General features: G+C 42.8%; 1 protein-coding gene across 6 annotated transcripts in view; it reads left to right on the forward strand.

The window, feature by feature from the left end:
- The window catches only part of MAD1L1 (mitotic arrest deficient 1 like 1), a 438,339-nt gene that overhangs the window by 162,934 nt on the left and 251,743 nt on the right, over positions 1-23,662 (forward strand). For all 6 annotated transcript variants that reach the window (XM_072120358.1, XM_072120362.1, XM_072120360.1 and 3 more), the window contains one exon: positions 17,586-17,642. In XM_072120358.1, coding sequence (XP_071976459.1) covers positions 17,586-17,642 — 57 coding nt within the window. The remainder of the gene's footprint in view (positions 1-17,585; positions 17,643-23,662) is intronic.

A 23,662-nucleotide genomic window follows, 5' to 3' on the forward strand; every position in this document is an offset into this window, starting at 1 on the left:
CTCCAACAAGCTAATTGTTACACACCTCTTTTTTTTTATTAAAGGGAGAAAAGATAGATAACATATCCAAATTATCTAATTTGTGGGGACACAACACTTAGGAGCCGCACAGATGAACCGACCTGACAAATGGAACCGGATGCAGACAACATTGTTCTGTGTGTAGTGATCAGATCAGATCACTACAGATCCGTTCACGTTTATTTGTATAGGATCTGATCTGCAGTACATAGGTCTGACCACTACATAGAGCACAAGCCCTGATGCGCCCCCTAATTTCTAAATGTATTTAATGAATTGCCTCCTAAAAAAAGGAAAACTGGAGTATTTGGGCTCTGACATCACAAGACCAGGGAAATAACGAGCCGTGCACGTGTGACATCACATGGCCAAGGACAGAGCGAGCTGTGCACCTGTGTGACATCACATGGCCAAGGACAGAGCGAGCTGTGCACCTGTGTGACATCACATGGCCAAGGACAGAGCGAGCTGTGCACCTGTGTGACATCACATGGCCAAGGACAGAGCGAGCTGTGCACCTGTGTGACATCACATGGCCAAGGACAGAGCGAGCTGTGCACCTGTGTGACATCACATGGCCAAGGACAGAGCGAGCTGTGCACCTGTGTGACATCACATGGCCAAGGACAGAGCGAGCTGTGCACCTGTGTGACATCACATGACCAGTTCCTAGTTTCTTTCCACAGGAAGTAAACCGTGAAACTTCCTGCTAAATAACACCATTATAACACAAAAATTCTATAACTTTTAATTACACAAATGTTTTCAATTATTTGCTTTAAGGGTGACGCCACACATGGCTTTTTTAGTCCGTTTTTAAGCAGTTTTATTTTGAAAACTCTTCAGTTTTTGATATTTTATTTTGTCCGTTTTTCTCTATTATCTTAATAGATAAACAGGTTGTAAGAAGCCAAACGCATGGTAAACGGCCAAAAATGGAATGCATGAATGCATGCTTAAAAAATGGACCAAAAATGGCACACCCTAAGGCTAAAACACATGGCTGCATGTATTCCATGGTCATAGCCATACATGAAACCGGACACTGTGCAGGGTGAATCTGCCCTTGAAGACAGCTGCAGGGTGCTGGAAGACGCCACTTTCTACTCGTGCGTTTACTTGAAACTTTTCCACTGCTCCAAGTTTTCCTGGGTTTTATATTTTCTTTCCTGTGGCACCACGGTCCATCATACCTGCAGGTGCACCTAGGTGATGGATGATTGAGAATCCTTCCTAATTAGACAAGGATCCTTGTGAGGACGGTCGGCCTCTCGGTTACACGGATGTCTCAGCTTTGAGGTGTCAAACATCTGAAATGTCATAATGCGAGCCGCACAGTGAGTCAGATTTCCCTTGAGATAATCCCTCAGCGTTGCTGTTGTGTGTTTTTATTTCTATGAAGTTGGAAAATGAAAAGACGACTAAATGATCATCTCATCTTTTCAATTAACTGTGATCTAAACCTCCGCACCGTCCAGCGATGGACAAGCTGTGCTTTGTTCATATCATATTGAAGGAGCGTGAAACAGTGAGACAGCTCAAACAGATACAACTCTTGATGAGGTGTGATGAAGGGAGGAAGCAGTAGGACTGAGTTGTATCTGTTTGAGCTGTCTGCTTTGAGAGGATGAGGTGTGGTGGAGAGAGGAAGCAGTAGGACTGAGTTGTATTATTCTGAGCTGTCTGCTGTGAGAGGATGAGGTGTGGTGGAGGGAGGAAGCAGTAGGACTGAGTTGTATCATTCTGAGCTGTCTGCTGTGAGAGGATGAGGTGTGGTGGAGGGAGGAAGCAGTAGGACTGAGTTGTATTATTCTGAGCTGTCTGCTGTGAGATAGGATGAGGTTTGGCAGAGGGAGGAAGCAGTAGGAGTGAGTTGTATCAGTTTGAGCTGTCTGCTGTTAGAGATCATGCGGCGTGACTGAGGGAGAAGACTCTTGGATTGAGCTGTATCAGTAGGAGTTGACTGTTCTGTGTATAGCCACCCATGCATACTGCCTAGTACAAAGTGTAGGAGATTATTAACAAACCCTTTTCTGTGAAATTGTTTGTCTCTCTATTTATACAGTGGCTTACAGAAGAAACAAAATGTTGGCATAGATCTATGTAGCATATAAAGGATCAACCATCTAAATCGATCATGATGAACCAGGGGACACTTACTCATAGATCCAGGCACTGTGACTGTGGTAATCTTCTTAAATCTGTTATCCATGGCCTCTTTCCTTCTAAAAATCAAATTCTATAATGATGCTAATGAGCTTGAATGGCTCTGGGGATGTCACCAGAGCCCCTCAGTGCTGCAGATGCAATGTTCAACAATGAACAGAGCATGTCCCCCTTCCTCCTACTCTCTCTCCCTCCTCCCTCTGTAATCTAGCAGCGGCAGAAAGTGCAGGGAAAGGCGAAACCTGCTCTGCTCATTGTAACAGCCTGTGAAGCTACAGCGCGGTAAAGTTCCCTAGAGCCCCTAACATAATTATAAAAGTATGGATAACCAATATATATAAGATTACTCATAGATTCAGGTACCGTGACTGTGGTAATGTCCTTGGATTTTGATGGTAGGTTTCCTTTATCAGGGGTTGCTTTGGGTTTGTGGACAATATAACTTGCTGTGGTAATTTGTCCTGTTGACTGGTAGCAAATCCCTAATTACATAGTTTATGGGGTGGGAGCAGCGAGTCACAGCAGCTAGATCTGCACACACCAGCTCATGGAGAGATGCTCAGGGACTGCAAATGATGAGCTGGAAAGTGAAAATTACAGGTCACATAATGTGCAGAAACTCATGAAATGTATAAAGGCGAGGTCCCATTCATAGTGTCTATATGAAGTAGGACATGTTGTTATGGTTAGTAATGATCCTTCCACCTCCCAGGATAAGGCATTGCTGTAATATTAGAGGTAGAAGCCTCTGATCACAGGCCGCTATGATTAGTTCCGCTGTCGTGTCTCCGCAGAACATCGCACTGATTGGTGCGGAAACCTGGAAATGAAAGTTTTGAGGTTCTGTTTGATCTGCGCGCCGCTCTGGTTGTAAATGATGTTTTATGATTAAGACAATGTCTCTTGCTAATTATATCATAACCTTTTTACTGTAAGGCTGATTAATGAGATGCAAATGAGACGTACCCCAGTCAGTAAATAGAAGATGTGCCGCTCCGAGATGCATTAAGTGTCTCTCCTTTAAAAATGAAGCACGTCTTAATTTATATGGATAGAAGTTCTGTATCTTCATCTTTCTATAAATGTGTAAGGAGACAGGGGCATAAATCTTTACTGCACAAGTGCTGGAATATGAATGGGACTTCAGTCTTGAAACGGCGCCTCTAGTGGCCGTAATGTAATCACAAGCATTTCCATAAAGTATGTTTGTGACATGGGTGATTATTGCTGTTTACATTTCCTTACAAAATTTTGCTTCGGGAAAAATATGAATTTATCCTTTTTAAGTGTAACTGTAAATAGTCTTAGCACAGCTGAAGAGAGACTTTGATAACAATTCCAACAATATCCTGCTGCTGGCTACTTCTTAGCATGAGATTTATCCGATATGTTAACCATTAGATTCCGATTCAGCTATTCCTAATGTGGGTGGGCACTTCCAGGTTGTGATATCAGCTTAGGGGAATGATGCCAGAACAGGACAGCATGTTTGTAATTGGCTGATCTGAAGCACGTGATGAGTCACATGCTTGTGACATCACTGCAGGTCCTACAGCCCTCTCAACAAGCCTCCTGTCGTCTCTAGCTGTACTATTCGGTTTCCCTTTGCAACCAGAAAGCATGGCAAATGGAGAGAGGCAAGTTGAAACCTCTGCTAGCAGCTAAACACCTGCAGATAGCCAATTATAGAATTAATTATTTTTGTTTAGTGCAGCATTAAGCAAAAGTTTTTATAGTTGTACTTAATAGTTTTGGTACATGTACAGGGCGAGTCCCAGGACAACCTTTTATTTCAGATATGAAAGCAAAAAATGACATCTCAATATCCTAGCGAGTAATGTGTGAAAGAGTCTATTTTGTAGGATACGGCTAACATCTTGAAAACCGCCATATTGGATAGCGGTCAAAGTTTTCCCATTGAGATGGAGGTCATGTAACATATCAAAGAAGACCAGAATTGTTTTGGAAAAGGATTTATGACTACAATCAGATATGTAATATCTCTTGTGGGTCGAAGGTTATCAGAAATATTATTCCTCATAGATTCTCATGCAGGTTTATAACTATTGGATCCAAAGTTCTCAGTGGTCATCGATAACTTTTGAATTACAGGATTTTACGGATCTGATTACGGCAATTGATTGAGACAATTCTGCACTTCTGTGCAAAGATATTTGACCCCCTTCCCATTGGAAAAACCAACATGGAGATGTTCAAGCGGGCGTTCAGGGTGTAGTCTAGAAGATAGATAACCTGCTGCAGTATCCTATATGTAATTTTCCTCTTTACTTTCTGAAATTAAAGAGAATCCTGGGACATCTGCTCACCCTATACACAGGAACTTGATGCAGTGGGTGACAGATTACATGCGCTGTCCGAGGTGCTGAAGTCATCAGTAGTATAATATATATATAACGCTGCTTCTATAGGACTCCGCTAACAATGCAAAGAACAGAACGTTCCTCCTAATACTGGCAGTACCCGGGTTACGTACAGGATAGGTTCTGTAGGTTTGTTCGTAAGTTGGAACCATATACTTTATAATGGTCACTCCAGACAATTTTTTTTGGTCTCTGTGACATTTGGATTTTTAAAAATGTTGGGTTGTTATAAGAACCAGTAATAACAATAAAGCTTCATTACAGACACCTGTGATAACAGTTTTAGCAATTTATTGTGGCCTAAGGCTAAAGTACAGTAAATTACCAATTACCAGAGGTCTGTTTGTAACTAGGGGTCGTATGTAAGTCGGGTGTTCTTAAGTAGGGGACCCCCTGTACATGGAGCTACAGCACTTGGTGGTCTCCTGCACCTCCATAGCAGATGAATGGAGCAGCACATGCTCAACCTGCTGCTCGTGTAAGTGGAGGTCTATAGGTGCAGGTCAGTTTCCACAACGGGGCTGTGTTGATCTTTTTCTGCAAAATGTTTCCCCACTATTAACATGTATCCCCTATCAACATGGTGTGGAATGAGTATTTGCACTTTTGAGACAATAGGAGGCTCACAGATATTGATTGCCAGTGACATTGGTCTTTTATTCCATTTTGCAATCCTGATCATAACAAAGAACGAAGGGTTAATAGCTGACTCCCGTCAGAAAGCCGGGACAGTCTCCATTTCTAGATCTAGTCCCCTAAAGAGATTGAATATTTACTCTCAACACAAAAAGTCCCATGTTTCTGACTATAAAAAGTTAAAAAAGTTTGCCCGCCATAAGCGATGGGTTAATAACGGCATCATTACGGCGGTATCACAGATATGACTTGTAACCCAGGCCCCTCGCTCTGTACTGGAGCTGATGTGGACTCCGCCAGCCGCACTATAATTGCTGTGTTTACTGGGGAATTGGGACAGAACACTTTATGCTAAGACCCAGGACTGCAATTTAGTTGGTTTTTTCGAACACTTTACTTTAATGATGTGCAACATTTATAGACGCGCTTAGAGACGCGATAGTTCCCCCTCATCCATACGACTCGTGTGTGGACACATTAAACACATAAACTATATGTAAGCGGCTTTCTTCGGTTTCCGAATTGGCCTCGATTACAGGTTTTCATTAAAGGGTTTGGGTGAAATTCCGAAAAGACTATGAGTAAGGTTATTTCCCTCAGTGTAGCTCGTTGTTTTACCTCCTGGGTGATGACTCTATGTGACTAGGGCAAGGTTTTTACTTCCTTTTTTAAAAAAATGTACATGTCTATGTAAAAATCTGCATAAAAACTGCACCATGATACAGATTTGGTGCAGGTTTTAGCTTGAAATGATGTTGAACTGGTGACTCCAAAACCAAAAAAAATACAATGCAGATAAAATGCATGTAAATCTGCAAAAAATGCACTAAAATAACACAACACAGATCTGCATCAAAAACCGCAAATTTTTTTTTAAAAAAAGGACATCACATGTGCAGATAATCTTACTAGTTGTACTAACTTTGCAAGCTATCCCCTGGATATGAGAGGGAAAGCCAATCAGTGAGGAGAACGGTACCTTCGGTAATCCGGGAAATGAGAGGTCCTTTATAAACAGTGATTAGGAGTACTGGAGATATTATAGCGCTGTGCTCAGCAATGTAAAACGCTTCCTTGCTACTGAATAGAAAGGCAGGACTACTCCATCCATTGGTGAGAACCTAGTAGTCAGATCCTTTGCAATCATCTTGTTATCCCTTTAATAGGGTATTTGTATTTGGTCTTTGAGATAAAGGGAACACGGTCCTCGTTGGCTTCCCCTTCCTCCTTGGATCAGCTGACCAGCTCCATTTACTTGGCTTCTTATTAATGGTGGCCCTAGTGGTCTGACCATCAATGATCAGTAAGTCCTCCCCTGCTGATGCAGATGAAATAACACTGGCTGCAGAGAGCACAGCAGTGTGAGGACACCTTTTACACTTGGAGAAGCTACAATTTGTATTTCACAGTCCTGCTGCTACTAACAACACATTAAAATGTCCAATGAGACATCTCTAGGGCCAATACCTAACACTGTCTGCAGTTTGCTGGGTCAGAACTTTGCCCATCTAATGTTGTAAGCGCCCGGCGCGATAAAACAGCGCTAATGCCGTCAGTTTTGCAATAAAATATATCCCAATTAACTAACGAATCTGGATGTTGGTTTTATAGATCCTCTGGATAAACAGAAAGGGAGATGGCAACATTGTCAGATGCCTCGATTAATTGACCTAGTATTATTTTTATTGTGGCAGTCAATTAGCAAATAGAATAATTAACTATGTAATTGAGCGCTAATTACATCTCCAGCATGAAGGTAATCAGTTTCATTTAGCGCTGATGTCATATCCTGTACGCTCAGTTAAATCGCCGCGCTCAGCCCCGCCGCTCAGGGCTGCAGTATTTGTTCAGGCTCCGCGAGTGATTCGTGACTTCCCACAACAAATGAAACTTTACTTAATGACTACAAAACCCTCTATGAAATCAATTAAATGGTTCACTTTCAGCCTCCGCGAAATTAATATGTATTCAATTACCAAAGCAACTAATGCGGCGTAATGCGGAATTTATTACCGTCAAGAAATCACTCCGGTGCAATTCCTTGTCATGCTTGGATTATTTCTACAGATTGTTGTGTTACAGATCATCTTTAGTGCGTTGCGCCGCTTCATTGTCAGGTTTTACTTAACACTCTGCCTGAGCCAGGAGGGATTAACACGGTTATTGGGGTTTTCCGCTTTTATGTAAATGAAGTTTTCTCATAAAAAGTTTCTTAACTTTTTATGTACTTTGTGGTTCAGTTTTTTACAGTGTTTCAACATGTTAATTGGAGGAATCTTCTACATTGTGCTACAACCTACTGTAAAAGAGATGTCACAGCTTATCTCCTCCCCCTCCCTGTACAATGACCTCTATATAGATAACACTGACCCATCATTACATCACTACTGACAATAGATGATGTCACAGCTTATCTCCTCCTCCTCCCTGTACAATGACCTCTATATAGATAACACTGACCCATCATTACATCGCTACTGACAATAGATGATGTCACAGCTTATCTCCTCCTCCTCCCTGTACAATGACCTCTATATAGATAACACTGACCCATCATTACATCACTACTGACATTAGATGATGTCACAGCTTATCTCCTTCCCTCCCTGTATAATGACCTCTATATAGATAACACTAACCCATCATTACATCACTACTGACAATAGATGTCACAGCTTATCTCCTCCTCCCTGTACAATGACCTCTATATAAATAACACTGACCCATCATTACATCACTACTGACAATAGATGATGTCACAGCTTATCTCCTCCCCCTCCCTGTACTATGACCTCTATATAGATAACAATCACCCATCATTACATCACTACTGACAATAGATGATGTCACAGCTTATCTCCTCCCCCTCCCTGTACAATGACCTCTATATAGATAACACTGACCCATCATTACATCACTACTGACAATAGGTGATGTCACAGCTTATCTCCTCCCCCTCCCTGTACAATGACCTCTATTTAGATAACACTAACCCATCATTACATCACTACTGACAATAGATGATAGTTTCATAGTTTCATAGTTTCATAGTTTATACGGTTGAAAAAAGACACTTGTCCATCAAGTTCAACCAAGGAAGGGAAGGGATTGGATGAGGAAGGGATTTAGGGGAAACAATTCTATATAACATAACCAGCAATGTTATTTAGGTGTAAAAAGGCATCTAGACCCTTCTTAAAGCTCTCTGCTGTCCCTGCTGTGACCAGCGCCTGAGGCAGGCTATTCCACAGAGTGACAGTTCTCATAGTAAAAAAGCCCTGTCGCCTCCGGTGATTAAACCTTGTTTTCTCCAGACGGAGACAGTGCCCCCTCGTCTTTTGATTTGATCTAATCTGAAACAACTTACCACCATATTTTTTGTAAGGACCATTCATATATTTAAATAAATTAATCATGTCCCCTCGTAGTCGTCTCTTTTCCAGACTAAATAAATCTAGTTGTTTTAATCTTTCCTCATAACTAAGACCCTCCATACCCCTTATCATTTTTGTGGCTCTACGTTGAACCCTCTCCAGCTCCAGGGCATCCTTTTTATGGACCGGTGCCCAGAACTGGACAGCATATTCCAGGTGAGGCCGAACCAGTGCCTTGTACAGGGGTAATATTACATCCCTATCACGAGAGTCCATACCACTTTTGATACACGACAAGATCCTACTAGCTTTAGAGGCAGCTGATTGACATTGCATGCTGTTATTCAATTTATGATCTACTAGTACCCCCAGGTCCTTCTCAACAAGGGACTCTCCCAGATTTACTCCCCCAAGGACATATTTTGCCTTTGGATTATTGGCCCCCAGGTGCATAACCTTACATTTATCCACATTAAACCTCATTTGCCAAGTGGATGACCAAACATTCAGTTTGTCCAAGTCACCCTGCAGCCTATGAACATCCTCCATAGACTGTATTACACTACACAGTTTGGTGTCATCTGCAAAAATAGACACAGTGCTATTAATTCCTACCTCTATATCATTAATAAATATATTAAATAGTAGTGGGCCAAGCACAGAACCCTGAGGTACACCACTCATAACTGGTGACCATTCCGAGTAGGAATCATTGACCACAACACTCTGGATACGATCCTTCAGCCAGTTTTCAATCCAATTGCAAATGATTTCTGCCAAACCAATAGCCCTAATTTTACCCATCAGGCGTCTATGAGGAACAGTGTCAAATGCCTTTGCAAAGTCCAAGAACACAATATCCACAGCTGCTCCTCCATCCAGGCATCTGCTCACCTCTTCATAGAAGCAGATAAGGTTAGTTTGACAACTTCTATTCTTAGTAAACCCATGCTGGCTGTCACTTATTATTCTATTTGATGTCACATACTCCAGTATGTAGTCTTTTACTAACCCTTCCAATACTTTCCCCACAATGGAAGTTAAGCTTACAGGTCTGTAATTGCCTGGCGAAGTTCTAGAGCCCTTTTTATATATTGGCACCACATTTGCCTTGCGCCAGTCACTTGGCACCACACCAGACATTACGGAATCCCTGAAGATTTTAGACAGTGGTACAGCAATAACAGAACTGAGTTCTTTAAGAACTCTGGGGTGTAACCCATCTGGTCCAGGAGCTTTGTACACATTGATTTTATTGAGCTTAGATTGGATAATGTCTACATTTAGCCAGTCTAGTATATTACAGGGTGCATGAACCGCACTGGCACCACCCAAGTCAGAAGTTCTCTCTTCTATTGTATAAACGGAGCTAAAAAACCTATTAAGTAACTCCGCCTTCTCTTGGTCTCCAGTCACCGATGCCCCATTTTCAGAATAAAGGGGTCCAACCTGTTCTGACCCATTTTTTTTTGCATTGATATACTTAAAAAATTTCTTGGGATTTGTTTTACTATCTTTAGCCACCTGTCTTTCATTTTGTATTTTGGCTGATTTGATTTCTTTTTTTACAGATTTTGGTAAGTTTTTTGTAAGTATTGAAAGCCTCTGGTGACCCATCAGATTTATATTTTTTAAATGCCCTCTTTTTCTCATTAATTGCCCTTTTAACTGTAGCTGTAAGCCACGCGGGATGTGATCTAGCCCGTCTATACTTGTTACCTATTGGAATAAATTTAGAAGTATAAAAACCCAGGATAGATTTGAATTTCTCCCATTTAACATTAGTATCACCATGTGACAGTATCTGATCCCAGTCTATATCCTGTATTGCAGCCCTGAATTTCTGGAAATTGGCCCTCTTAAAATTCAAAGTTTTCGATTTTCCCACCTGTTTCTGCTTTTTAAAGTTTAAGAGGAAAATAATTATATTATGATCGCTGTTCCCAAGGGGTTCCCTGACACTGACATTTTGGACAATCTCCTCATTGTTAGAAATCACAAGGTCCAACAATGCGTCACCTCTTGTGGGATCTTCTACAAGCTGCACCATAAAATTATCCTGAAGAATGTTCATAAAATGTTTCCCCTTCATAGATGAAGACGAGCCCTGACCCCAATTTATATTTGGAAAGTTAAAGTCTCCCATTATCACTACAGTCCCCTCCTGTGCAGCCCGCTCCATCTGTTTATATAGGTGACCCTCTATTTCCTCAGAGATGTTAGGGGGTCTATAAATTACACCCAAAACAATTTTTTCAAAGCTCTCTTGGCTTTGAATTTCAACCCACAAAGTTTCAGCCTCCTCACACTCTGAGACCACTGACTCATTCACAATCGCTTTTAAGTCTCTTCTGACATACAGACATACACCACCTCCCCTCCTATTTGCCCTGTCTTTCCGAAAGAGTGTAAAACCTTGAATATTAACACCCCAAATGAATATTAACACCCCAAGGTGACCCCATGATGTCACAGCTTATCTCCTCCCCCTCCCTGTACAGTGATCTATATATAGATAACACTGACCCATCATTACATCACTACTGACAATAGATGATGTCACATGCTGTACATAGAGAATAGTGGTATATACTGTTTTCTTTGCCATCTGTTAAAACCATTGATCAGTGAGGGTGCTTTGTGAAACATCCATACCAATTTTTGGTTAAAAATGGATATAAGTTATTACTAGACAACTGCTGTTGACCACATCTTGCAATTCCACCATGCATGGTCTTTGTTGACTTCATTGATCATTTTAAGTGGGACACACTCTTCTGCACATCTCCCCGATGTATGTATATCATGGGACTGGTGGGCTGCCCCCACAATGGACGCTTGATCCAATATGATCTATGGGACTTTCATAATTCTTATGTAGAGATGAATGGGAAATTGAAACAATGTTCAAAGTCTTGTAATCAATGCTGGCGTTGCCTCTGAGCTCCCGGAGGTGTGAGATTTTTATCAAAGGGAGTTCTAAATGCAAACATTAATTTCTATCTTCTATCCGGCTCCTTATGTGAGAACCGTAGACAGCAGCGGCAGTAAGAGGACAAATGTTTACAATGTGTCTCAGATGTGGACCCCTCGATCCGCGCTTAAGTCTACCATCTAGCCAAACAAACTTTCCTCTGTGCCTCCAGGTTAGGTGCTAATTAGCCATCAGTTTGTAGAGTCGCGGGTCACCTAGGCTCCTGAATCTCAAGCCCGTAATTATAATCACTAATTGCCAATTCAGTCTGATGTTGACAGCTCCATCTTTGCCAGATCTGAATTTAAGATGTGTCCCTGTGCGTAATGACAGAATCATCTATAATACATGAAAATACGTCCTTTAATCCTCAGTTTCAATTAGATATTCTCTTTAAAGCCCATAGTACTTTTTTTTCCCCCAGTTTTGTTTTAAAAGGAAAAAATGTGAAGCAAACTCTTTGAAAGAGAGACTTCAACGTCAAGCCATGCTGAAATCCACATATGTGTAGTCACCTCTTGTCACATCAGACTGCTTCATATCCCGTTGTAGATGGTTACCACTTATTCCCTAGATATCTGAGTTTTTCCCAAGTCATCACTTTAAAATAGTAAAATAAGTTTGAAGATCACATGCGCTAGACCACAGCCCATTGCTGGGGAAAAAAAATCATTTCCATGTTTCTCAGATCCCAGAATACAAGTTCCTGTTGGGTCTTTTTGCATGCAGAGACTACAATTCCCATTAAGACTTGCACAGCAGGCTGGACATTGTGAGCACCTCCTCCTTCTTCCTCCCTCTCGCATGCTACAAATTTTCAATTTTACTTTACAGCTAAAAATTCTGAATTTTACAGTAGCAGATGTTAGATGAATGTCTGAATATCTGACCTGTGATGACTAATATAAATCCACGGAATGTCCACACTTATGTTGTAGATTCTTTTTTAAATTCTGTATGAACATCAGAATGTAGAACACAAATTTGCATGGAAGAGATTTGTCGTACTAGTGCTGTTATATAATGTGTATATAGATAGATGAGACCTTGATGTGAAGTGTGCACAGATCTCCAGTCTAGATATAGATCTCTGCGTGGACAGGCCCCTCAGGGTACTGTAGCCGGGGAGAGAGGCTGTCACACAGCTGCTCCGGTCTCTGCTTCACATTTTGACATTGCATGAGAAGTCGGCCTCACGCTGTTCGTGCTGATTGGCCAGCGTCATAGCGTAAGGGGAAGAGATTGATTAGTTGATTGATGAGTTGATTAACATACAAGTCGCCGAATGCAGAATCCGAGATTATAGAGCAAAAGTGACTTCTAAAGAAAATGCTTCAGTTTTTAATGGGAAATGGTCAATTCTAGGAGTTGCGCGGATATTGTGGACAAACTGCATGCCGTCCGAGCTGTTACCAAGGCAACTGTCCGACGTCCGATAAGTATAATGAATGTGTCCCATTAACTACAATAGCACCCATGCATGTTAAAAGTTGGCTGCCGTGTTATACTCTTTCGCTGCATAGCAATTTCATTGGTTAGTCTTGACTTTTCCCAACATATTTCCATGTTTGCCATGGGTGTCAGGAGCTAGAGGGCGCATTCTGGGGGCACATTCTGATGGAGTTGGTAGGACGACCCCTTTTTGAGGAATCAGTACGGAAGATGCAGTTCTACACAGGACAGGTGATTTTTAAAGGGGTTATTTCAGGAATAAGGGCAATTTTATATTTAAATGGGGCATTGCAATCTAAGCTAATATGTAATTGGTTGTTGTTAAAAATTTTGCTCCCCTTAGCAGAAAAGTGTGGTGTACATAATGGAGAATGGTCACATGTCCACCTCACATCTCCTGCACCTGCCTGGCCAGGTCATGTGATCATCGCTATGTTTGGCTGTAGTCGGTGTTGGTTGCAGCACATCCAGTGTGGCCAGTGTTAGTGGTGAGACGTCATCTCGGTGGGGTAAGGGGCATTGATGGCAGTTACACACATCATTACTATGGTAACAGAGCAGGACAGACTGTTACATCATCACTGGGAGCAGAGGATAAGAGGTAGGAGGAGTTACGGAGAACAAAAGAATCATGGGAGATTAGATTTCGGCCATCTTGGAGATAACTCCGCCTACTTTAGAAGGCCCATTCAATTTTGTGAATCATAAAAACAAACAATGTAAGCTCCATTTCGTGACTGACATTGAGTTTTTTTATTCAATTATCTATAGCATTATGGGTTTTTGCATGAGGTTCATATTCCCGGAATACCTCTTTAAGGGTAAAACGTACGTCTCTGAATACACTTGTAGTCATCTGCCTTGTAAATCAGTGTCCAACCAATTAAAAAGCCTTCAAATGCTACCCATACAATAAACAACCCTTTGCATCTTGAATGAGTTGTATTATCTTATCCGTGCTGGTGGATAGGTTTCTGGATTCTTCATCCACATCGCTGTTCACGTAAACAAACAAAAATTATGGGAATTTGGATCCTCAATAACGGGCAACTTGGAGGCAGGTGGAACGAATGAGGTCTCCTGCATGAAAAACTAAAGCCAGGCCCCGCTGCTATACTCTGGCACGAGGAAGATGCATCCATAGATGAGATGAGACTATAAAATTGATGGTTTTAATGAAAAAGTTAAAACCAGGTACAAAAGGTATGAAAGAGGAAACCATTGTCTCGTTTAGGACGCTTACTTGGTTCTAACTTTAATCATTAACGCATTAATTTAAGGTCTCTCGTGATGTGTCTTCCTTCTACATCACTATTTCTAGTTTCCGTACATCCATATGCCCATCAGTCCTGTGGCCGGGGGTTGTCATGATCATTCAACTCTTCATAAATTTTCCCAATATATTGGACTAGTATATTAATCTGCAAGAAACCCTATTCGCATATTTTGAGTGGCAACTTGTTTATGACCCTTGTTCATGTGTATTTGATGACGTAAAATTAAAGTAGATCTGGAAAACTCAAAATTAGATGACTGGTTCTCCAATTCTTGGAAAAAGGGTTGGAGATGGGGAAGGGTTGGCTAAACCCTTCCTAAATTGTGTTTGAAAAAAATTCAGTTTTGTGAACATTTCTTTGATTTCGATAACTGTAGATCAAGAGCCACCAAGAAACCAAAGCGCTTTTATTCAACTACCAACTCTTAAAGGTGTTTTTTTCTTTGGAATAATTGATGTGAATAACCCCAACTAAGTTATTATCCAGGATCTTTTAAACCCAAAAACCTCAACCTATCTTCACTGATTTTGGAAAAATGTAATTTTCCATTATATTATGGAAGCATGGATCTACTTTTCTAAACCATGGCTTGGTAACGTCATCATTTCAGACACAACACACAAAGAAATATGATTTTTCTTCTTTATAATTTACCGTGTGAATGAAGCCGGAATGCTGTAAGATCTTTCCTGGTCGCCTTCTTTTTTTAGGGCCAATCACAATTGATTATCTAAATTCGGGCAGGTCGATTAGCACGTTAATTCCGTAGAACATTGGTGATCTAATGTGACAAGGCAAATTGTGTCCTGGAAAGCTTGTCCTCCATGTTCATCAATAGTCCCGGAGAACGGGCCTTGCTGCCTTTTAATTGCTTCCTAATTGCACATTTACATCTGCATTAGATGCCTGGCTCCTAGACCGTCGTGCTAGCACCCGCGAGAAGACATGGTCCGCATAGCGACTCTTCATTATCCGTCCCAATCACAGATCGGACCCGTGCTTGAGATTTATAGTGTACTAAATGTTTTATGATGGCTTCTGTGCTTCACCGCCCCATTAAAAGCTATTGAATATCACAATGATTTCTTTACATCGCAGACTGGCAAGAACTGTGAATTTTTACACCTTGGTGCTTTGCTTTTATTATGCCGTTTTCTTTATATTTTTGCTGTTTGTCCGTTTGTGTTTTATGGATCTGCATATGCCGGTATTGTGCCCTGCATAAGGTATTGAGGTCTCGCTAGAAGTGTTGACTTGAGCTCACTATAAATTACTTATAGCATTGTGAGAATAAGCCACCAACGCCATACTGGTGGGCCTAAATCCACGTACGTCTGGCTGCTAGTATATCAACTATAGTGAAACATTTTCTGCAGAATGCATCCCAACCGCATAAAATAAAAATTTTGAACCCCCCCCCATTCCAGTTTCATTATTGCTGACAATTTTTGAACTGCAGAGCTGTAGAGGTCCACCAGTCATTGTTTGTGTAGTCGTAGTCGGACTCCCTTGACCATTAGGTTTTTGAAAAGTGAACTGGCCCAGTGACTGTGTGTTGTTGTTAAGTAGCACTTGCTTTTATTCTAATTTTTCTGCCATCTCCTCTCTCTCTTTAATGGGTTTGGTGGGTCCTAGTGTCTTCATTGCCACAATGGCTGCCGGTGCTCTTGGAAATAATTCCATGTATTGTGTGGCCACCGTTCTTGTGTGGAGTTTACTATAGGGAGGATTTTTGATAAACTGGGAATGCAGAATAGAAATATCCTCATCTGAAAGTGATGATAACGCTTTATTAGCCTCTATTGTCTACTGCCAGAAATTAACGTTCAAATGAAGCAAACTCCAAAGAGTATTTGTGCCTATTTCAGAGCGTTGGTAATTGTCCCAAAACTGTTGTGCGTCTTTCCGTATCGATAGAAGCCTCGTCTTTTATGTGTAGTTCAAAATCCTCATTAGACTGGAATCTTCCCGCATTAGCCGTCCTACTTAAAAGATAAATTGTCTGTTTAAATGCACGATAATGAAAAATTCATTTTGTAAAGGCTCTTATTTATATGCAAGGCTTTCAATCTTTAAAATAAAGCCTCAATTAGGCAGAAAATAAAGTCGGAATACCTCAAGACAACCGTGGACTGATTTTTCTGATATCAGCTGTTTTGTCTTTTTAAGTCTGCACAATGAATGCAAGCTCTGAGGTTTTTTTTTTTTTCCTCTATTTTATGTATTTCTTTTTGATATTTGGTTGGAGAATGGAGTCATTCCTTATGCCCCTGCTAAAAATGTATATCTGTAGAGTTCAGTCATTGGATAAGTCTTTCTCTAACACAATGGTTAGAGACCTCAGTCCTTGAATGTTTCTTCCTCGCCCCTTGGCCCCCTTCCGCTCTCACCCCTCGGCCCCCTTCCGCTCTCACCCCTCGGCCCCCTTCCGCTCTCACCCCTCGGCCCCCTTCCGCTCTCACCCCTCGGCCCCCTTCCGCTCTCACCCCTCGGCCCCCTTCCGCTCTCACCCCTCGGCCCCCTTCCGCTCTCACCCCTCGGCCCCCTTCCGCTCTCACCCCTCGGCCCCCTTCCGCTCTCACCCCTCGGCCCCCTTCCGCTCTCACCCCTCGGCCCCCTTCCGCTCTCACCCCTCGGCCCCCTTCCGCTCTCACCCCTCGGCCCCCTTCCGCTCTCACCCCTCGGCCCCCTTCCGCTCTCACCCCTCGGCCCCCTTCCGCCCTCACCCCTCGGCCCCCTTCCGCTCTCACCCCTCGGCCCCCTTCCGCCCTCACCCCTCGGCCCCCTTCCGCCCTCACCCCTCGGCCCCCTTCCGCCCTCACCCCTCGGCCCCCTTCCGCCCTCACCCCTCGGCCCCCCAATTATAGATCAGAGCAAGTCTCATGAGCCTTGAATATGTTTTGTCGTTTTTATAAACTCCAAATGTTTGCCTGCTTTGGAGACTCAACATTGATTCTGGGATGGTTGGAATTTTTTTTTTCTTGCGACCTCAAGTAGTTGGTGGAGGTGATAAAGACCCCCTTAAGGACATTGAGACTTGACCTAGAGAAATTATTCCATTTGCACTTTAATAGTCTGTGTTCTACTAATTTAAGGATGTATAGTCATATACTAGGTAGCCAACCATGAATGTTCTTGGTCTGCGAGACTGAGGAACTTGTTAAGGGTCCACTTTTGGTCAATAAAATGGTGTTCAGAGCAGGTGGCCTTGATGACCATATGGATTGAGGATGTCTATAGGAGATGGACTATTTGTGTGATATATTCTAAGTGCTCTTATATAGTTTTTCTGTTAATATTCCAGGTCCAGCTGTCCCAAGCTCTGGAAGAAACTGGTTTGCAAAAGCAAAGAGCAGAACTGGTAAGTCTTACATGCTAGAAGTTACATGTCTACGCACTAGACACCATAACTCTGCCTATATGTAAACCTCGAGTAAAGATGGAGAGGAAGAGTGAGCCCTCGTATGGAACCCTCATTCTGTCTCTACTTACTTGATGACGGCCTGGCATTCTCTTTACTGACTTATGTGAAAGATATCCATAAAGCTAAACTCAAGGTCAACAAGCCCAGTCAAACCAAGAGAGTAGGGTAGAGATAAATTTGGAATGGATTGACTGGTTAGATGTACAAAACAAGGGTAACACGTTTCAAATTCGGGAAACGAGTGCTGGTGAGAAAGTAAAGCAGAAGTTAGGCAACTCATATCTAGTTCAGACAATAAAAACGCAATTGTTAAATAAACCACTGGCAGAGAATCCCAGCCCCAAGGAAACTTTTTAGGTGGCTAATAAGTTTACCTGAAAAAAGAACTCTTAAGGTTTTAACCCTTGCCTACATCTCTGAACAATGCTGGAAACGTAAAACCTTGCCACTGAAAGTGATAGATGCTCTTGCCAGGATTATTCTGAAAAATGTTGTCAGTAATTGTCCAGTGTAAATGAGACTTTATGCTTCCCTGTAAATTTATTACTATTATTAGTTTATTTTTTGTGCTTGATTTGCTTTTTAGCCTTCTTTAGCCTTACAAAGTATTGAAAAATGGTGTTAATTCTCCCCCCACAGAATTTGTTAGTTCCCAGGGTCTATTTTTTTTTCCTTGAACTTGTAAGCATTAATGAGATTTTTCTATCCATTTTCTATACCTTGTGCTCTACCATTTAGTTTCAAGCCGTGAGTCCCAGTGGTTTTAACTAGGATAGATTACAGGCATGTAAAATTGCACAGTTCCAAATATAACTTAACCAATCTATCTCATATTTCTTCTATTTTTGTGAAAGAGCAAAGCCCTATTAGTTTAGTGTAATTCACCGAGGTTTGATCAAGGGCTGCCCCAGGGGCTTTTGAGCTGTGCGGGGGAAGAGATTGAGATGCAGAACAGTATAGATTGTACAATCTGTCATGTTTTCATTGTCTCTCATTTAGCTTAAGGTTTGTGGGCATCCTCGGGGATCTCCGCCTTTGCTAATGGCCCATGTGCCCCTAGGGGAGAAGCAAAGATCCATTTTCTTGAAATATAACTTTAATTTGTGAAGAAAAATCTCTACCTTTATTACATAATCTGCATAGTACGCCAATTGAGTTAGACAATTAGCCGTTCGGTTGTGAAAGTGGTCCGTTTATTCAATGTCAGCATTATAGATTGGGCAACACCTCTGTCTTCCACATATATAGAAATGACCTATGGAGGTACCGTTCTGCTTCACAATTTAATTTTATTATACTCTGATATTTGAGTATATCAAATATTCGGCCCCCTTCCGCTCTCGCCCCTCGGCCCCCTTCCGCTCTCGCCCCTCGGCCCCCTTCCGCTCTCGGCCCTCGGCCCCCTTCCGCTCTCGCCCCTCGGCCCCCTTCCGCTCTCGCCCCTCGGCTCCCTTCCGCTCTCGCCCCTCGGCCCCCTTCCGCTCTCGCCCCTCGGCCCCCTTCCGCTCTCGCCCCTCGGCCCCCTTCCGCTCTCGCCCCTCGGCCCCCTTCCGCTCTCGCCCCTCGGCCCCCTTCCGCTCTCGCCCCTCGGCCCCCTTCCGCTCTCGCCCCTCGGCCCCCTTCCGCTCTCGCCCCTCGGCCCCCTTCCGCTCTCGCCCCCCGGCCCCCTTCCGCTCTCGCCCCCCGGCCCCCTTCCGCTCTCGCCCCCCGGCCCCCTTCCGCTCTCGCCCCTCGGCCCCCCTTCCGCTCTCGCCCCTCGGCCCCCCTTCCGCTCTCGCCCCTCGGCCCCCCTTCCGCTCTCGCCTCTCGGCCCCCCTTCCGCTCTCGCCTCTCGGCCCCCCTTCCGCTCTCGCCTCTCGGCCCCCCCTTCCGCTCTCGGCCCCCCCCTTCCGCTCTCGGCCCCCCCCTTCCGCTCTCGGCCCCCCCCCTTCCGCTCTCGGCCCCCCCCTTCCGCTCTCGGCCCCCCCCTTCCGCTCTCGGCCCCCCCCTTCCGCTCTCGGCCCCCCTTCCGCTCTCCCACACACCCGCTTAGCCCCGCCTTCTTCTCCCTCTTTATTACCAGCTATTCAAGAAACAATGAATCAAACTACACTGTACACACTTGCAGTGGACCCACATCTCATGATCTTTGGGGTCAGGCCTTGAGGCTATTCAGGATAACGCTACTACTTGGGCTGACCCCTTGAATGTGTTTTTTTTTAGATGTTGTTTTTCTTGTATGGTAATAGAAATTAGTTTATTATAGACAGAGCGAACAATCCATCCGAATATTTCAGCTAGACACCCGCTGCAAGGAAAACATTTTGGGAACAGGGCGACGAGGGAGTTACTGGCACATTTCACATGTTTTTTGTAAGTGCCGTCAAATGGTGCTGTTTACATTGTGAGGGAAACAAATTGTCCGCTCTTATATCATATTCACAATACGCCCTTACCGTTAGCCGAACGCTCAGTCGCGCACTTGATGCACACACACAGCCGACAAACAAATGAAGTGCTCTCACCAGCTAAATTGGCAGAAAATGTCTAATTTAGACCGGTTTCCAATTTCTGTTCTCTCCCACCTCCTTGGGCATCACGCAGACATCTGTACCTTTTCACAAACAATGTTTTACTATAATTTCAGTAAGTTTGTTGGAAAATATGTGTCATGGAATTCAACTTCATGTTTTTCTGTAACAAAATAGTAGATAAAGCCAAAATCATAGGGTTTGCTTTATGCAAGGGGGATATTGGCATATTGGCATCACCTTGGCTATGCATGGGCTTATGACAGGGTTATGGGGGTGGTTTAGCCTATATATATGTAGGTGTACAGGTATGGGGAAGAGTAGACATTTCTATATCTGTCAGAGCCATTTCTGACCCCAAAACCACCAACAGGTCCTTATGGGCCGGTAGTTTAATGTATGATTTTTGTAGTGTGCACAAAAAGAAGAAAATAAATTATACTCTCACCCGTCCTCAATCATTTTGGCACATGCGCGTTGAGGGTGGTGAAGCCATCGTATTACGCCCCGGGTTTCACTTCGCAAGCGCAGTAGATGTTGTCCCGCGTAACTTGCCTCACTGTGAAAGGAGCCACTGGCGTAGGATCTTGAGATGTGAGTCTGATGTGCCTCATCAGACTCACTTCTAGATGAGTATAAAAGTAAGGTTTTTTTTTTCCACCCATAGCCCTTTGATTTGGGGCCCTAAACCAACAACAGGTCCTTATGACAACTGACCAGTCTTCTACATGACCAATCACTAATCTGTGCTATACTTCTAGTCAATTGAATATGTTGAGTCGTCAGATAATCGAACTGACTGAAGGCTACGGTCAGGATACACTCAAGTATTAGATTTTATTGTTGCCACTGCATTTCAGACCAAAATTTGCTGAAGCCAAAATGCGTAGGTTCCCATTAAAATCTAGTACTTAAATGATTCCAGATCTCAGCCTCAAGTCTGTTTTGAGCGCCAGACACCTCCGCATATTCACTGGTCTTGGAGTGTTGGACCTCCCTTCACCACAACCTGGATTAGAGTTACGTAGGCTGTTTCTCAGAGTTCTGCATCCACAAGCATCATTCATATCACTTTCTGTGTGGTGGCAGATGAGAGTCAAATTGGCTTTCTGTCACCTACATTATATTTTATAAAAACTTCTGTGATAGGGTTCTGCCCTTTTGTTCTTTGCCTATCATCATTCCCGAAACTATGAGGCCACAGTTTCTTTTGGAGGCTTTGATCTTAGTCTATTGTGTGCTGAACATAATTTGATGTAAGCTTAGTTTTGTAGCAGCGCTCATCTCTACAGTCTGCAATTACACATAATTGAATGGGAAGCAGATTTCCATATTTACATTTTCATCCCAAATCGAATTCCTTGTCCATGAGTCATGGTTGACTCAACATCTATATTATAATTTTACCTGGTATCCAAGGATTTCTATAGCGAGTCGAGGATCCAGAAGCTCCTCCCCATACTTCCTCTGGATTCAGCAGTAATGTCATGTCACCAGGGTGACATCATTGCAGGTCCTTTAGCCTCATAATATTAGTAAACTGTACACCAAGCATATATCTCATGAAATCACAGCAGCCTGCATGAAGGGGAGTAGAAGTCCTAGCGGCTGCTGTGATTTTTTAATGTGGTAACATATATGCATGGGGTACAGTTTGATCATGTTCAGAGGCTGAAGGACCTGTGATGATGTCACCCTGGTCACATGACATTAGGCCACATCCCTGACTCAATAGATCCCTAGATACCAAGCAAGTTTATAACTCTAATTTTATGAGGGTCCGAGGGAAGCGATTTTTAGCTAAAAGAGGTGACCTTTCACCATCTGCACCAACTCCATCTTTATCTCCAGTGTGTTGTGCTTCAGGGTTTCCATTTTTTGTTGGAAATTTTCTCTAACCTCAACTTTTTTGAAGCAGTTGGGACCATTCGTTTGAGGTCTCTTCATTTCAAGTCCTCCCAGTATTGACCACTTGACAGTCGATGGTTTAGTTAGGATTTATGTTACCATACCTAACAGAACTGATGACTCCGGAGTGGTCGGGGTTTGTGCCGTAGTTGGTGGAGCAGAGCCTATTAAAGGAGGCATTGTGCTGTTTAAGGTCCTTTTTAAGGAATAGCAACTCTAGAACTACTATTCAGTGGAGGAACATCTTTTTAACTTCTCAAAGATTCCCTTGTATGTTTTCATGGCCTAATGGCTCTCCAGTAGCGAGTGTTGTGTCACATTTCATACCACGAGTGGTGGCATCTAGTCAGTTTACTGTAAGATGGAGAGGAAAAAAAAAAGTTTCAACTTCTTTAGCTAATTACACTAGACAAGACAAAGGCATTTTGACTTTCTGGTATTAATTAACAAATCCATCACTAATTACCTTGGATAAGCACAACTCATGCTTCTTTCCCCAAACACAATTAATATGGCAACTCGAAGCGTCTGTAGGCCGCGCTGCTCTATCATTAACATACTTCACCCTAATTAGACACGGCCAGGAGTGGCTGTAAAAATGAGTTTCTGATAGCAGCAACACAAAATCATCCAATGTTCTGAATCCTCCGAGGTATTGAAGGAAAAAGGATACATTTTCTGATCTCCCTGAAATGACAGCAGCAATTATGCCAGAATTATAATTATCACTTTTTTTTTTTTGCGAGGTGACCTTTTGCTTATTTATTTTTCATTCATTTGTTCTGTAATTGATATGCCTGTGGTGTTACTAAATGTTGGAGAGTCACCCCAAGGATTCACTTAGTGTAGGGATGTAGACTCATTCATCTCCAATTTGCAAAGTATTACAGCCAACATTCTTTAACATGATCAGTGTTCTAACACGATGCCTTCCGAGATGAAGAAACTTGGAGAAATGATTCCAAGGATGGAATTTGCTCGGCGTTTGGAAAAGCATCAACAAGCTCCTTGAAGATCCCACCCAAGTGATCAGATTGGGTGGGATTGGTAGAGGTTTGTGAAAAAGTTGATAGCAGAAGAGTCCAAACAGATGCTCACCATCTTTATGAACTTTTGTCTCCAGTTGGAGACCGAATAATGGTGATTGAAGCAGGTCTCCATTATGAGACCGGAAACTAAATAAGCTAGACACCAATTAAGAGTGCATGCTCCACACAATGGAGATACCCAACAACCCAATAATCTTTAGACATCTCAAAAATGGCCCTCTACTGGAGTTCCCTTCTATCCCAACCCATTTCTGCATGTATCTACTAGGGAATTTCCTATATCACCCACCGAAGCCACATATCCCTCCCGCACCTAGACTAGAATTTGGTTGGGGAGCCTTAGGCCAGACAATGACCCACAGATCTACCAACAGCTTTCCAAAGGTCTACCAACTTTCCTTTTTCAGCTGACACATTGGGGTAGATTTGTCAAAAGTAAGATTTGTAAAGTTGGACTAGACAACCTTATACTGCCCTAGATTTATCACTC

The sequence above is a fragment of the Engystomops pustulosus genome, chromosome 8 (assembly GCF_040894005.1).
Source record: "Engystomops pustulosus chromosome 8, aEngPut4.maternal, whole genome shotgun sequence".
NCBI lineage: Eukaryota > Metazoa > Chordata > Amphibia > Anura > Leptodactylidae > Engystomops > Engystomops pustulosus.